We start from the raw sequence: 17,043 nt of genomic DNA, 5'->3' as shown, positions 1-17,043 counted from the left end.
AGCAACCCAGAGTTGCATCACATTTGCATATTTTGGGATGCATTAGGCACAATTAGCTGTGCACGTAGGTGGCTCAGACATGACACCAATCCTATCTGGGGAGACTGGACACATTTTGTAGTGAGGCCAGACCTAGGACATTGAGCATCTCCAGCCCCCCTTTCCACAGCCCAGTGACACAGCCCTCCTACAGGCCACACATGCCCAGGAGGCTGCAGCCCAGGCTGGTGGCCCTGAGCTAAGCCAGCATTCAGCCATGGTGGTGTCTCTGAATCTGACAGGGCACAGAACCTGGGGGTCAGCAGGGCCTTTCAGTCTGGCTCCAAACACAGCAATGGCACCATATGGGACTTTCAGACCCGTGCTGGCTCTGACAGCAGGGAACACCTCTGCCTTTGCGAGTGCCCGCCGTGCTGAGCTACACGCAGCTTGGACCTTCCCATCCACGTACACAGTACGCTCACCTGCAAACTGGATAAGCCCCCTGCCCACAGAAGATTTGCTGTACATCAGTGATGCTTATTTACGGCTTGTTTATTTCAGCAAGAAAGGAAAAGAGCCACAGCAAATCCAAACAGCCATTACTTCAGCAGTTATTACGCACACAGTTACGCTGCAGAAAATTAAATTTTACCACAGTACAAAGATGTGCTTCTTAATAAAACGTCAAGCAATTGTATGAATTACAATAGAGATATTCCATGTAGCAGCCCCTTCTCACAGCAATTAGCTATGAAGTATCCTTTAATTGCTCACTTTGAAACATGGCTTTCCCTGCTTTTTTCCAAAGAAGAAAAAGAAAGCAATTAAAATCTTTAATGAGTGCCTGCTGCCTGCCCCCTAATTCATGGGCATTTGAATGTTCAACTTGTGTCTTTTCATAATAGACATAATTGCCAGATCCACTGCAACCCATCTATACAGAACGGCAGCATGTTTTACACAGTGTACTGTAATAATGTAATTGGTGTGATTCAATACTACCATTAAGAGAGAAAAACAAATGCTGTGTGTGTAAGATTGACAACAGGCCTTTGAAATCATGCAATTGATGCCTTTTCTGCTAAGAGCTGGGAAATATTTATACCATATCCTTTGGGTCGCCCTTCTGGTTGTTTTGCCTGTACTGCCAACAAAATGAATGAATTCTTCATAACGGCAAGAACCCATTCAATGGATGAGGCTACAGACTTTTTGCCTAAGCTATTGATCACCTCTACACAGCACCCGAAGGTTTCCCTCACTAACATATGCAAAGAAAGTATTCAGGGTTGACTGCAAAGCTGCTGTGAAAATGACGTGTACATTAGAACAGGGAGGACTAACCATGCCCCAGGAACTCAAAAAATTTCTCTCAAGAGAGATACTACAACTCATTCCACTTCAGACCAGAAGCACAGCAAATGAAAACTTATCTCCTTGTGAACTGCATGGCATCTGTCTCATTTCTGGTAATCAACAGACCACAGGTTACTGGTGCCCAATTCAGATGTCTCATCAAAACAGCCCATTATAACTGCTTATTAAATGTGACCATATAGATACGTTTTACATGTTTCAGGTGCATTCTAACACCCTGTACTGTAGCAGAACTAATTCTGGAAACATCACCGAAAGCAACGCAGACATACGCCCCCCATCCAAAGCTGCCAAATGACCCTACACGAAAGGAACAGAGAGAAGCAGAAAGCAAGGAAGGTTGTTTATGGATACTATCTTGGGTTTTGCTAACAGTTATCTGGATTTAGAAAGCTATCTTCCAAGAATTTAAATCCTCCTTGCACATTTGGAAACAAGACTTACTACTGCAAAGCAGAAGAAAAAAAGCTCTCATACCCTGTTCTCCAGCAACTCACATTAGAACCATTTATTCAAGAGGTAACTAGCAGAGGTAGTGTATTTCCCACTAGAAACATCCTGCAGTCCATCTCTGCAGGTCCCAAACACATAACTTTTGCAAACCAGCTAAAGAGACAGCCAGATTTGCTACTGTAAGTGCACAACCACGATTTGGCAGGAACCAACAGAGCAGGCAACCCCGTCCCCCAGTTGTCTCTTTCAGCTGCCATAGTCCAATGGCCCTCAGTAAAATAGTCATGATGGGAATCCAGCTGTTGTATCATCACTGGGCTTGGTGCCATTTAAAAAAAAAGGAAAAAAGGAAAAAAAGGAAAAACCAACCTACAAAAGCAACCAGAGATTCTTCTCCACCAACGTATTTGTTGGACAGCGTTATTTTATAAAACTAGGAACTGTAGAGCTAACAGGTTTTATTTATTTTTGTGCTTAAAAATACATGGGTTTAATGTTGTTCTGTTAAAGGCATGCTCACAGCCATGAGTTTGTTCTCACCAGTAAAAAGAACAGGACAAGTCCCAGTATCCTACTTCCCCCCTCACCATCTGTTCCATGCTCTCAGGCCCTCCAAGGTCAAATCGCCTTTAGGGATTCAAATCAGAGATAAGATGGGGATGACATTTCTAATCTTTGTTACACAGGCACAGAATTTATTCGTTTTGGATACAAGAAGCTTCATTTCCAATATGAGTGAATACAGAGCCAAAAAAAATAAACCATGTTACCTAGTATGTTTGGTGGACCACATCAGCCAAAATCCCCAGCTGTTAAGAGCCAGCATTGCCAGCACTGAATAAAGGCATTTTAGACTGTACGTTGGACCTCAGATTCCAGAAGGGAAGGTTTCTAAATGCAAACAAAGAACTTTTTCCTTTTTTTAACCTCAAAAGTAAACACAAAAAGTAACACAAAGTGTTCCATTCCTGGCTCTGAGAAGCTTCTGGGTAACTTTAAAGGCAGTGCAGTCAACTCTGAATACTCCTGAGAATGGCTATTAAAATAAACAAACCTGCAGGGTTAGTCATGCCAAACCTTCTCTGTCTACACCCTGCAGCTCAAAACACCGAAGTCCCTGATGGTGGAACCAGTCCTGTTCCCACTAGTAGGTGATGCAGAAAAATCACACTCCAGCAAGTCACAAGATGTCCTCAGTTCTCCTCACAAACAGTGTCACTGGTTTAGATGGGTTAAACACAGTAAGAAGGAGGACTAGTGGTTTAAAAATAGGCAAGTCCATTTTTCTCCAACATGTGATAGGAACACATCATTCTGCCACAGCCTGAGCTTGTAATGGCTGTCACCAGCTGGCCTTCTTGGTCTGAAGGAGAGCATTTTCCCCCTCTCAGAAACACAGCCCATAACTTATGCTATACAAAAGGAATGAGAGAGTAGCCAGAAGGCCCAAACTCCCATAAAGACAGCCCTGACTGTGGCAAGCTTCAGGCTGCCTGATTTGTTTCACTAGATTCCCGCATGAGAACTGTACAGCCAAAGGCTGTGACTAAGAAACAGCTGGCACAGAGAAGGAACGTTTGCCAAGCTCAACAACCAGGATTCTTTTCATTGTTTACTGAGATGCCTCAGCTTACGAAAACAGACTCCCATTTTTAACAGGACATAAAGAACACAGGACGCAATTCGTGAGAGTGCCAGGGCAAAACAGGCTACAAGCTTTCACTGTAAGTGTTAATACATCCACAGAAGCACCTTCAGAGCCACGAAAGAGGCTACCATGTTATTTGGCCATTTGAAAACCTTTTACGTACACAGGCTCAAAGGCAGAGTGAGTGAAATACTGAAGGAACCCTTAATTGCCCCTTTATTCTCATTTCATCCCACCATAATATGCAAACTGGCTGCCTTGCAATGCAAGGGAAAGTGATAAGAAGTAATCACAAGCCAGAACCCTCCACCATTAAGAGCCAGAGAAGGTTTGGTGAGAAATAGGGTCTGGCTCTCAAGAACCTCAAGGCAATTTCCTGCTCTCCCCTTTACAGGAACAGTTCTACTCCCCCATAAGATCTCCTTGGTAGTCACACAGATCCTGGCAAAGCAGATGTCAGCTTCACCTTAGGAATGCAAGTCAAACGCAAAAACAGAGTGAATTTCCGCAGCAAAGGTGTTCCAGGTGTATACTTCTTGAAAAAGTACCATGTCTCCTTTTCAGCACGTATTTACTTTGAGGTTCTCTGATGATTCATGCTCCTCCCCAGTACATCTTTGCTCTGTGTCCCCTCCACAGGCTGACAATTTTTTCTGTCCCTCCTTCCCCTAGTTTTGTCCCCCTTCAAGGTCATTTTGGAGTGGTAGGAGTCAGGAACGGGCGTGTGAAGAAGCTGTTTGGATTTACAGTCCTGCAAGAGAATTACAATGGCCTGGCTGCCCTTTGTCAGACAGGAGAAGTACCATTCTGGTGAGTTTTGCTCTGATAGACCAAAGTGTCAGAGTAGCCAACGTAATTGCTTACTTCTGTTTCGTTTTAAGGGGTTCATAATTGTAAGTACTGAAAGAACACCTAATCCAGCCAAAATCCAACTATGTTGCTTATTGGCCTACAGAAACATACCACTACCACTTGGCACTGACATTCTCTCCAGGAAGGAAAATGTTTTATCCAGTTGTTAACATCATATCATTAGGGAGAGACCTCAGTTAGAAATCTGCTTCCTGTTAACTCATTCCACGACCTTCTGTAAGTTTTTTAAAGGAAAAAAAAAATTCACAAAGCCAAAAACCAAAACTTCAAACAAACAACAAACCTGTACATGAGAAAACTCACTAGCCTACAGCAACGCTGTTATAAACAAAATTCCCCCTTCTAAGTACCATAATAAAAATCTACAGGAAAGTATTTATGGATTGCAAACATATGTAAGAATTAGAGTGCTCCCTCTGTTCCTTCACTTAGGAAGAACATTCACGTGGCTCCTAGGTGTATTTCTATACACTTGTCCTGAATTTTAGTTAGAACAAACTCGTGGCAAGGCTGATGCAAGATGAAGGCTCAGATGTGCCATTTCCCCAGAATCAGAAACACAGTTACATGGCTCCTGCAGTGCTCTGCTACAGGATCTTCTTGTATTTGTTTTATACGTAGCAGATCAAAATGCCTTGCATCTTCCTCCAGAAGTTCCTATATACTGGAGGCAGCATTTAAGCATACACAAGCTTACTTATTTAACCTGGAACTCAGCACAGCAATCCAGCTTCTATCAATAGCATTTTCACACTACTTCATCCATAACTTAGCTACAGGACCAGTTAGCTCACCATTTTACACGCTATTGGATAGGGATAACTTTCACCTCCTCAGCAGAACAAGATTGTGGAGTTCGGGGCTCCACATGGCCTCTCTAACTGCAAGTCAGTCCCAGAAAGGCTGGAGCAGCCGGTTCTGTCACTGCTCCAGATCCCGATCCTCCTCCTGCTTGGATCAGCCCCAGCAAAACCCACTGACATGAGTACTTCTGATTTTAATACAAGTGTCCATGATATTCTACAAGCCCTCACTCCTGCCATCTCCACTACTAATTGTGAAAAGCCCTTCTGACTGAAGAAAAGCCCTTGAAAACACAAAGCAGATGTCCTGCAGAGGTGTAATCTAGAGAGCACTGAAAAGCACATAGTAACACTCTGATGTACATGACTTTGAAGTCAATTTAATATTTTGGGGTGGTTCCACCTCTTCAATTTTTCCCCAAATTTTAAAAGCAGACAATATTAAATTGCCTTGTTCTGAAGAAGTTTGCGGAAAAGGGAAAGGACTTGAGCCAGAAGAACCAGACAAGAAAAACCGAAGGAAGCAAAAACCCAGAAGTTTCCACAGTATCTCTTTTCAATTTGTCTGAAAGTTATTAAAAAGTTTCTAAGAAGGTTGTTGATGCTCCAAGGTTTTGAATCTTTGAGGTACAAGTATCCACCCTGTATTTAAGGCAAAATACACATCACTTGCACACTTTCAGAAAACATTTCTTACACATTTTCTGTATGTTTGCATCTTCTCAGAACATGAAAATTATCAAAGGTTACCATGCAGTTATTTTTCCTCCAATCTTCTGCCTGCCTCTTAAATGGATTTTTTAAAGCCAACAATGTTATAAATAGAAGAAATCTAATTATTTCACTGTAGCTTATTATGAATGTTTCTGCATGTCACAAGATTCCCTGTATCACTGCATCAGAAACTGTCAAAGATTGCTCCAGGCTGAAACAGCCAAGGACTGCAGACTAAGGCATGACTGCATCCTGCAGTTCCAAACGGCAGGTACCACCATCATGCCTGGCTTTAGGCAAGGCTCTCTTCCTCTCATTCTTGGTCCATAAATCCACACAGATGTTATGAATGGAAACATCTGTCTACTGACAATGTCTCTGGATGTCAGAACCTGCAGGCAGCAATGGTGAATGCAGTAATTTTCTCTTCTTAGACAATTCCCAAAACTCTTCACTGACATTTCATTTAACAAAAGTTGTGTCACTAATAGAAGAATAGATAGCATTTTCTGCTCAGCATCTGAACCCTTGTTTCTGTTTATCTAGGGAAGATTCTGTAAACAGAACCAACCAGGAGATATGGTAATGCTAGCTATCCCTTTGCACTATTAATACTACAAACTCATTTTTGGCTTACCATGGATTCACTGATTAAGAGGAGGAGAAGAGCCTCTTCCACGTTGTCTTGAGGGCAGTACACACTGAAAGACAGAATACATTTTTCTGAGGAAGGTCAAGAGTTATCCTGTCAGCCTCTTTCTCATTTCACTAGAGAAGCAGAAACTTGAAACATCTCATGCATAATTCATTTGCTAGGCAATACTTTCTTTGCCAGTTCACACAATTAAAAGCTCTGCAATATATCTTAGATGAGCTATACTGAACCCTAAATAGATTATTTCAATTTCATAGCAACAACAGCCCTTTGGTTGGATTTTCTCCTTCCTGAGGGGGGAAAAAGAAAAAAAAAAAAAATCACTCTAAGTTTAATGTTTTATTTTTCCAGCAGACTTTTTAGAGGGAAGCTGAAAAACAAGAAGATACGAAACTACTACATGAAGAAGTGACATAATTAGCAGTACCAAAGAGTGTTCAAATACACTCCTTCCTCCTTCCAATAAACTGAAATAAAAATGAACACTTACTTCTCTTCCGAGTACATCTCAGGCCTCCGACAAAGAAGATTGCTAACATAAGACTGATATTCCTTGTTCATGAACTCAGGAAGCGGATCAGATAAAGGGCTCCAGTAACACTCTTCACTGAGGGAATGGAGAAGTACTTGGGCTAACTGTTTGGCTGCAGTCTAGAGATCAGTGAACAGTACAGAAAAACACATACATCAGTGAAGCCTTCTCCAACACAAAACATTCACCCCTCCCCATGTTCCACTTTGGGAAGGAGATGTACCAGCATGACAGTACCATTTTTCAGAAAGCTGGAGTAGCAAGATCAGCTGCTAAGGTCTACAAAAGTGTCAGTTTCTTCCCTCCGCAGAAAACCCAGACTTCTGCACTTACATGGTCTTGTTGCAATGCTCTAGGAAAAAAGCATCAAAAGGGCCTGGCAGCAAGGGATGCTTTGGTGAACAAGGACAACTGATTGCCAGGTGGACTGCTGAGAATCTCACAATAGTTACTATAACAGAGTATGATGACACTACACCATGTTCTCAGCCTCAGAATTTTGTACGCAAGTCTCAGGACCAGAGGCGACTTTTGTGTCAGGTTTAAAAGATCAACCTTTTATCTGTTAATATCACTCTTCCTTGTAGACTTTTATAGTTTCATCTTGGTACTGCTCCTCTCTTCCTGTTGCAGTAAAGGACAGAGGAGGGAAGATGCTTAGGAACTTTACAGTGAGACAGCAACATCACATGTACTTCTTTTACCATCAAGCAGTGAAAGATCCTTAAATACTTGCTTTCCACTTCATATGCACAGCTGGCAAACTGGGCCCAAAAGGAGGCAAGTTAACTTCACTTAGCAAAACTATCTTTGGCATTTGCCCTTGTCTGACACCCATCAAATCTCTAATTTCTTGCACTCAAAATAGATGAGAATGCAAACAAGCTCAGAGATATCAAAATGGGTGGTGTCTTCTGTGAATTCTAAGCAGCACGCCACTCTAAGCTATAAAGTAAATACTGCACAAAACAGAGGGCAGGCTGAAACTTCAGCCCTTCTGTCCTGATACTTGTAAGTTGTATTTTGCAACTTCTCTGACTACTGGATATGTCTTTTATATGAAATTTACACTTTACGAGATGTGTTATGAGCCCACCAAGAGTCATTTTCTTTTAAATACCAGGACAGGTATGTTATAGATGTCATACCACAACATCTATGGGATCAAATAAACCACACTGAGGTTAAAGTTCTTACTATCAATTTCAGAAAAACAACTTGTTTTGATGCAAGGCTCTTGATTTTCATCTACCTCATCACACATGAATTCACTGAATTAGTCTAAAATGCAACCATAGTAGCAACCACTGTCTCTTAAACATCATAAAGGAAGGCTTCATAGATGGCAGTGATCTGAGTGTGCGATGGGGTCTCAAAGAAATATCGTCACGTACAACTCCCTGGAAATCCCAAGACCTTCCATGCCCTCCTACTGACAAGTTACAGAAAGCAGTCTGTTTCTAACTAAGCTTTTCTATGCTTTTTATAGCAAGTAACTATGAGCAAAATGGCCTCAGGCCCTGCAACATTAGCCACTATCATTTTATCATCTCAGTGTGTAATTATTCAGTCAGTTTTACCCTGAGGAGTCAACTCTCCTATATTTTTTTTTCCTACAGTCTTAGAGGGGAGGGAAAATAATAAGCCAGCAACAGAAAGATCTCTACTGGTTCACACAGAAGTAGGAGTACAGTTTGTGGTAAGCCATTCACAAGGCAAGCACCAAGTACTTCTAGTGTCTTTAATTTTAATATACAGCACAGTAGCTGTGTAAATTAGCTTCGCTCTTGTTTTGAATAAGATCAAACAAACCAGAACAGGCCAAGACTCTGATTTATGTTATTACTGCCTTTGGCTAAAAAAAGCATCATTATGCTTGAAGAACACTGTGATCCCACAAATCAGGGGGGAAAAAAATCATGTGTTTTACTTTCATGCTTGAAAAACTTGTTTAATTAAGCACGTTCCTCCCTTTGCCCTCTTGACGGCTCTTTAAAAATAAGTAAGAAAATGAAAATGCAACTTGGAAATCCCAGGAAAAGCTACTGAATGAACACCTTGAGAGTTCCCCTAAGGGATAATTCCCCCAGGGGTGTTGTACAGCTGTCCCCAGTTGCACAGGGACAGGAGCAATTGAGCCACATTCTGTCACAGTCTAGGAGCAGCAGATGGTTAAACTCATTTCAGCAAAATGGTAAAACAGGTGAGCACAAAAATAACGCTGAACCCTGATCTCAGTCTGGAGAAGGATGCAACCATTTGAGTGGACATTTATTTAAGTCATCTCTTCTAATTTCCTGCACAAGCTTCCACATGCATCTCTATTCTCAAAACCACTACGCAAACCCATGCCCACCTCCCCTGCCCAACTCCTCTGGAATGACACAGAACACAAAGTAGAACCAAGTACAAGTTTAGCTGTAAGAGTATCAATGCTCTTAGGGCTGCAAAGCTTTCATTCCCAAGACTGCTATTCTGCCTGCTGTTGACCTTGTCACCTCCTGAGTAACTTAAGGACAAGATCTCTCCAAGAGGAGACAGGGAAGAACCAGTTACAGGTCTAAGTTAAACATAAATATTTCTTTACCTGAGACATTTAGGATAAAAGAATGCAAAGATGCAGAATGCCAACACCAAAAAAAAAAAAAAAATTAAAACAATTAAAATCATTCGCTACTGCATTGAGGAGGGTTTTACAGAAGAGACACTGCTTGCTGCAAGAGACAGAAGTACTTAATGCTTCTACATGCAAATGAAGAAAGGTGTGCATGCACACTGAAATTGAGAAAGAAAACAAGACGGCGTCACCTGAGGACAGCACTGTCAAACTAAATACATCTCTGTTTCTACCAGGGCTAGAAAATGCACTGAAAACAAGAAAACAAAACAATCAAACAAAAAGCAAAACACAAACCCAACAAAAGTAACCTACACCCCCAAATCTGAAGGCTTGGAGGTTTCAGTTGGGCAGGTCTTTGAATTAAGGGGATCACTTGACATATCACTTCCAAAAGTTAAAAAAAGAAAAGAAAAAAAGAAAAAAAAAAGCCAGCAATCAATCAAGTAAGGACAAATACACTTTTGTGCTACTGCACTGGTCAATCAAGAAAATTCCTGCATACCAGACTGCCCCACCCTCCCATCTCCCATCCCCTTACCATTTTGAAGGTCTGAGTAGCTTTTGTTTCCGCAGTCCGTAGTATTTCTCGCAGACTCCTCATTCCTTTCACAATGTTTCTGTGGGGAAGACAGAAAAAAAAAAAGAAAAACCCCTAAAATCAGCACACTGCAGACAGAATATTTTTATAATGTGCCAAAGCTCAGCAACACACCTGATATTCAAACAGCCCGTGGAACAACCACTAACACTGAATGTGCAGTAGCAGACAAGTCACTCTGAGGCACAGACAGGACAATGGCACAGAGCAAGGCAGCGACTGCAGCATTGCCTACTCCAGATGGCTTCCTAAGAGAAGATCACATTCACATTTGATGAACAGAGGGGACATTTGGAAGCCTTTCGTAGCTCATATTTATAAAGCAGATGCTGCTCCTTAAAAGCATCCACATCTCCTCTTCATACACACAGACTGTACTTGTTTGAATTATACTGAGCTTACGTGATGCTTATAAATGACGATTTCTTTTAGGTGGTGCTTAAATGTCTTGTGTCTGATGGTCCAGGCACATGATGAAATTACAGTGGTTTAAACAGTTTATTATCAGGCAGTTAAGTTGCAGTAACTGTCTGCAAGCACAACTTAACCTGCAATAAGAGTGTTAGACTAAATAAAACAAAAATTTAAAAAAAAAAAAATCACATTACTCTGCATACACCATGAGCAATTAAAGCTGACTAGTTGCCAAATGCTATCTTAATCATGTGTCTGTGCACTCAGAGGGATGCAGAGAGGAAAGATTAAACACTGGACATATTAGTTAACACACTGGCAGCCTATCAGCTGGTTCAAGGCTAAGGACACGGCCCCACCACCACAGTAACTGCAAAATGGTTCAGTGCACATTCACTGCAGGGTCAGAGCTACCCTAAGAAATACAAGCTATCAGAAAAGGAGCAATGTTGTACAAGACAACAAAATAAGCAGTTGTACTGGTACATTAACTGCCACTTCAGCTTATCCAGGAGAATTTTCTGTGCAGACAAAAGCTAAATTTAATTTAAAAAAACAAAGCCATAAAAACCTTTTCTGTCAAACTGATTAAATTTTGAAGGTAAGCAGTACAGACTGCATTTGTGCCTGCTTTCATGCACTGCAAACCGTCTTGCACTCCAGGATCAACAGCAAACATTTGATGACAATAAAAAAAAAGTAATCATTTTGGGGGTGGGGGGATAAAAATGTGATCACGTTTACCATGAATACTGGCTACATAAAATGCCACCCTAAAGCTTGTACTCACCATGCCACAGAATGCAAATGCTTATGGCCTTACTTCCAAGCAATACCCATCTCAGTTTTAAGCTGTGAAGTAATCTATAGACTACCTAATAATGGCCAATGTACAGGCAAGCAAGAAAGTAAGACAAGAGCAAAAACACTGAAGACTTGTAGAGAAAGTCAGAATGCTGTCTCTTTTATGTCCACTTTCTCCCAAGTAAAAAATGCGCTTTGAGTTTCTCAAGGGGAAAAAAGCTCAAGGAAGTTTTTGTAAGTTGGACTTAAATACTTCAGCAAGCTCTCCAACGACAGGGCCAAAACACCAGGTGCTTTTTAGTGGGTCTAGAATAGAATATACTCACAAAGATGGAGTTCTGGACCTTATGCACAAGCAGTGACCAAATCCAACGGAACTGTTTACATGGTATTTACTATCAGACAGAAAAAATTAATAAATTCCCCCATCTAAACAAAATTCAGCTGCCCAGCTGTTCTCCTTGATTACCGAAAACTACCAGCATTTTCTGTTCTTCCATGGACTCCTTAAGAGGCTGGACAGAAGAGTTATGGAGGATAACAGTTCTACAGCATTTTCAAAAATGCATTTGTTTAGGTTTCTTGTTAGCATAATGATATTTGTCTTAATACAGTGCCAATGAATTGCATTAACCAGCATCAGAAAGAAGACTAGTGACCACTTGCAAAGCCAATTAATTTCACATTTGGCACATACTTACAAGAAAAACCTACAGAATGTGATAAAAGGAGACAGCTCTGTTCCTAGAAAACTAAAGCAGCATTACAGTTCAACATTTTAGACAAGGCCATAAAACAAGCCTCCTGGTAGAAACACCTTGCTCTGGGATGGGGGGAAGGGGAGAAGACAAACAAGGAATAGAGACACTGAAGTGAATGAAATAATAAATGGCAAATTGCTGTACATCTGCAGCAGTCAGGGCTGGAACCATGCAGCACATGACAAATGCTTAGGAACACCTTTAACAGATGGCAGCAGTGCAAAATGGATGGCACAGGAGGAGCACCCAGCACTCACCACCTCCCAGACAAGTGCCCATGTGGTCAGGATCTATCAAAGAGCACCCACTCGATCCCCTGAGCTCTCAACAAGACCAGTTCTACAGGACTGAGGATTTGGTTCGGCAGCTTTTGTATTCTGAACTTTATCGAACATTACTGAGCCATGACAGGAGACAGAGCACACCTGCCAGCATTTTGCAAACATAGGAGTTTGTCTTTCCACTCTACTGTTCCAAGCCAGGAGACCATCCCAGCACATTTCATTTCAGGCATACGAATTGCTCTGCCCATAACAATAAGGAACTCACTGTTCCGTTAATATATGCTCTTTACATACTAAACATGCACTTGAAGAGATATATATTTTTTTCAATTAGGACCTTAAGAAGTTAAGAAAAAGAAAAGTATGTATTTGAACAGAAATACACGCTATGTAGATGACTGGATGAGGATGCAGACATAAAGCCTCCAGCAACCAGTGGTGAAAACACTTGATCTTACTTAGGTTAGAAACTAAACAATCTTGAGTCCCTGCAAGACTTGGGTAGAGGACTACCTGGAAATCCCAGGTAATGCTGCCTCAAGCCATGGCATCATAAGTGAACATTAGATCATGGAAATGAAATTAGTTGGAAGAGTCCATAGGCCCCTATTGTATTGCTAAGAAGCCAGAAAAAGAAATGAGGAAAAACAGGAAGAGAAAAGCACATGATCATTAAACTGCCTTGGTTTTAGCCACAGTAGTGGCCAGAGCACCATTTGAACAAAACATGATGAAGTGCAGTTTAGGATTCAGTTACGGCTAATCTAATAAAAATGAACACAGACAATCATGGGCACAAACTGTGACAAAGGGCAACTTGAAAGTCCAGTCAGTCCAGCTTGGCATAAAAATATGTTTTGTTTGTGCATGTACCCTGTTAATATAGATGAATTACCAGTCCATGAATCAAAGCAGTCATATCAGAGTTGTCACATAGTTCGGTTAACACTACATAAAATTTTAAGACACAAGAAAATAAAAAAGTACACTGTTTTCTATGCAAATTGCTGGGAAAAATATTGACAATAAAAGAGTGGACCATGGACACAAAGGTCTGCAAAGACAGTGCCCCAACAATATGGTCACCAGCAGATCATGTTCTTATCTCCACTCATTTACTGCTAAAACAGCTAGTTGCTGAGAGATAGAACAAACCATCTTGAGATAATTACATAGCAGTTTGCATAGTCACCTCTCCAGAGTAAAGCAGTACTCAAAGCACAGAAACAGCAGCAACACCACTGCCTTTTCCACCTCCTTTTGCACCTCTGCACCTCACCCAGGTTTCTAACAAACCATACCCTCTCCTTAAACAGCTGTTCGTGCACAGACACAAAATGCACCTAAAGAAATGAGCCTTATGTTTATACATCTGCATCAAAAAATAACCAAAACCAAACAAACCAACTAAGACCCAAAACCTAGTGCAGGTGATAACATGAAGACAACTGGCTGCCTCTTACAGTATGACAGCATCTGCCTTCCTATGTTCTGCATCCATAGCATCAACATTCCTCACTGGAGGACCAAAAGAAAGCTTTCTTGGGTTGCAGCATGGCAAACAACTGCAGGAAATGCACCTGCAGCAACACAGTATTTTTAAGTAGCATGTTATTAAAAGCATCTGTGACTTCCACAGCTGCAAGACTTGCTGCTCCTTACAGTTGGCAGTTCAACACCTGAAGGGGAAACTGGATCTTTCTTTTATATTGCTGCCTTCTTTCCACTGCACACTGCAAGAGAAAAGGGCATCCCTGACCACACTCCAAGAAAAGCACATCTGATCCTGTCAGCAGGAACAAAAGCATAACAACAGCACTTGGATCTCGCAGCTCTTTTGCCTGTTGAGACAAGAATAAAGCCCTCACTATTCCTTTTGTACACATGTAGGACTGGGGAAGGACATCCCACCTGGTAGAACCTACCCCCTGACAGCTTGAGCAGTCATCATCCACGGCTTATTTCCTACCTGAACACGCTGGAAGCAATAAGGTGAACAAAAGCATTTCTTTGAGCTGTTCAGTATCAGGTGGAGTAATCTATTATACTCATGAAGCATCCTAAAAAGCTTCTTCCCGTATCCCTCCCCTTTCCTTAACATATCCCAATGCTGCTTATGCCCTCTTGTGGCAAAAACCACACATTAGTATCAGCCGCGGGGGCGGACAAGTTGCCACATCCCATCAGGCTCTTTTTATCCCACCGGACCTTCCAACCCTGGCTGATGTTTCTCACTTGCACCGAAGGAGGTAAGGAGCCCATGGGATTCCACTCCCATCCCAGCTGCAGGAGCTCCATTGCTATTTCATCAGGAGACAGCTACAGAGAACATTTTGCTGCTGTTGCAGCAATTCATCTTATAATCAAAGCACAGTTTAATTCACACATATTTTGCTTCAAATTGTTTTCCTGGAGGGTTTTTGTGGTTTGTTTTTGTTTGGGATTTGGTTTTTAAGGCCATCATTAAAATAACATGGGAAGGGAGCATGCAGGGGCCCACAGTAAAAGCCAAAATATCCCACTAGATATAATGAACACATCACTGATAAAGACTGAACTTACAATGCTGCTGAACAAAATGATCACTAGTTTGATATTCAAAAGGTGCCTAGAGGACATCAGTGCCATATGTTCTAAATGGGATTTTATTTTACTACATAGTTAATGAGCTTACTGGCAAGACCCGAGTTTTTTTGTTTGCCATGAGAAGGACAGAGGGTTAGGAAAGCACATACTGTGCCACAGCTGGCCAACCCCCAGCTCACCTGGGAAAACCACATACCAAGAGGACACTGAGACTACGCTTTACAAGTCCATGCTTTTCTCTCTGCATAAACTTGTACTTGCCTGACTAAAGGGGTCATTTTACAACATCTGAGCTTTGTGTTTTTGTAAGCCTCCAGGTTCAAACAAGGCTTACCTGAAGGCACCTCTCATGGATATGCTTACAGGTACAGCTTCACTCTACATGCATGGAGAACAGTGGCTATTCACAGTTGCGTTTAAAGTCACTCTTGGGGGATAAAAAGGTAGCAAAAACCCTAAACAAGAAGCAACCCTCCTCCAGCAGAATCAAAAAACGGTTTAAATTTTCTACAGAAGAATTTAAACTAATTTTTGCTGGGATTTTTTTTCCTAGTTTTCATCTTTTTAATCTTCCCTATTTTTTTTTTTGCTTTCTTCTCCATTTTACTCAGCAGGAAAGGAAGTGAAGAAAATGAGAGAAAATATCTTTGACTGTGGGTGAAGGCAAAAAAAGCCAAAGTTAAATATTTGTGAAGACAGTTTGTACTGAGAAACTCAGTATCTGATTCCTTGAGAATAAATGGAGTAATATAGTGCAAGAACAGGACTAAGGAAGGATAGATTCTTACAAGTGCTGTTTACACATGCTGAAGAGACACCCTCCTACATGACAAAATCTCTCCATTGGATGACCAGAGTTAATTACATTTTGAAGACACGTTTAGGGAACGTCTGAAGGCCTGGTTTAGGAACAGCCTGTCCTCACCAACGACCTTTGGAAGTGGGCTTTCACAGTGTCTTTTCTGCTGGTCTCGAGAAGGTTTTCCACAGGTGAAATTCACTGTAGGCTTGTACATATTAACTCCTCTTGCCCTTCTGAAGTTCACTAGGAGCTGTATTTCAGAGGTGTAATAAATCCCCTGGAGCAGCACTGTTCCCACATGCATTCTCCATAGTAAAAACACACAGATTTGGGGCATTGATCAGGATATTTAAGACCTCAGACTAACAAACAAACAAATAAATGAAAGAAACTACCTGTAAGACTTTACTGAACTCTAAATCAGGTGCTGTGGCTGAAAATTTTAAGGGCACACAGCAGTGTAAATTCCACTCTCTCTTTACGGTCAAACTCCCCTTGTCTCCACAGGGAACAAAGCTGAGTCAAGACAAGAAAAATTTTCTACCCCACTCTACTTGCAGGTCTGGAAAAATGATGCTTAAGACTCTTAAGAAAGACAGAGAGACACAAATAGGAGAAACGGAAGGACACTGAGGAGACTTGAGGTAAGCCAGCAGCCAAAAGTCATAAAGAGAAAAAAATTAGTCTTCATCTGAGACAAAACATGCAATATTATGTAATTTTATTAATATCTGCATCCACCTACCCTTTCTTTAACTGAGTCACGTAGGCACTCTGTAGAGCTGCTTCCAGAAAGTAGGAAAGTTCAAACTCAGAGTAAGTCACATTGCTGCCCTTGATACTCCTTGAATGTGTGTTGTTTAAGGTCTGTGAGGAAAAAAAAGAAATATCTGGGAATACAGACAACTGTTGGAACTAGCCAGATCCTCATGAGCCAGTGACATCTTCAACAATAAAATATTACCTTTATTAGCTATTCAAAAATGTTACAAAATCAATTTTAAAATAAACTATACAATTACTTCCATGAGATATTCTGCATGCAATACGAGTTTTAAAACACCATCCATTATTACTTTCCAACCTTTAATAAAGTAAGTAGAAAGCCACATATTAACACCAACAGCTTGAGAAATA

General features: G+C 41.2%; 1 protein-coding gene across 7 annotated transcripts in view; it reads right to left on the bottom strand.

Annotated features, from left to right (window-relative positions):
- TTC7A (tetratricopeptide repeat domain 7A) overlaps nt 1-17,043 on the bottom strand; it is a 172,116-nt gene that overhangs the window by 132,278 nt on the left and 22,795 nt on the right. For 5 of the 7 annotated variants that reach the window (XM_039568241.1, XM_039568242.1, XM_039568243.1 and 2 more), the window contains 4 exons: nt 16,652-16,773; nt 10,196-10,274; nt 6,996-7,156; nt 6,488-6,551 (listed from right to left, as the gene is read on the bottom strand). In XM_039568241.1, the coding sequence (XP_039424175.1) occupies nt 6,488-6,551; nt 6,996-7,156; nt 10,196-10,274; nt 16,652-16,773 (426 nt within the window). Of the gene's footprint in view, nt 1-6,487; nt 6,552-6,995; nt 7,157-10,195; nt 10,275-10,369; nt 10,592-14,487; nt 14,565-16,651; nt 16,774-17,043 lie in introns of those variants that run through there. The other 2 variants (XM_010393718.4, XM_010393717.4) reach the window with 2 other exon arrangements.

This window comes from Corvus cornix, chromosome 3 (assembly GCF_000738735.6).
Source record: "Corvus cornix cornix isolate S_Up_H32 chromosome 3, ASM73873v5, whole genome shotgun sequence".
NCBI classification, from domain to species: Eukaryota; Metazoa; Chordata; class Aves; order Passeriformes; family Corvidae; genus Corvus; species Corvus cornix.
This window is presented reverse-complemented; position numbering and strand designations above follow the sequence as displayed.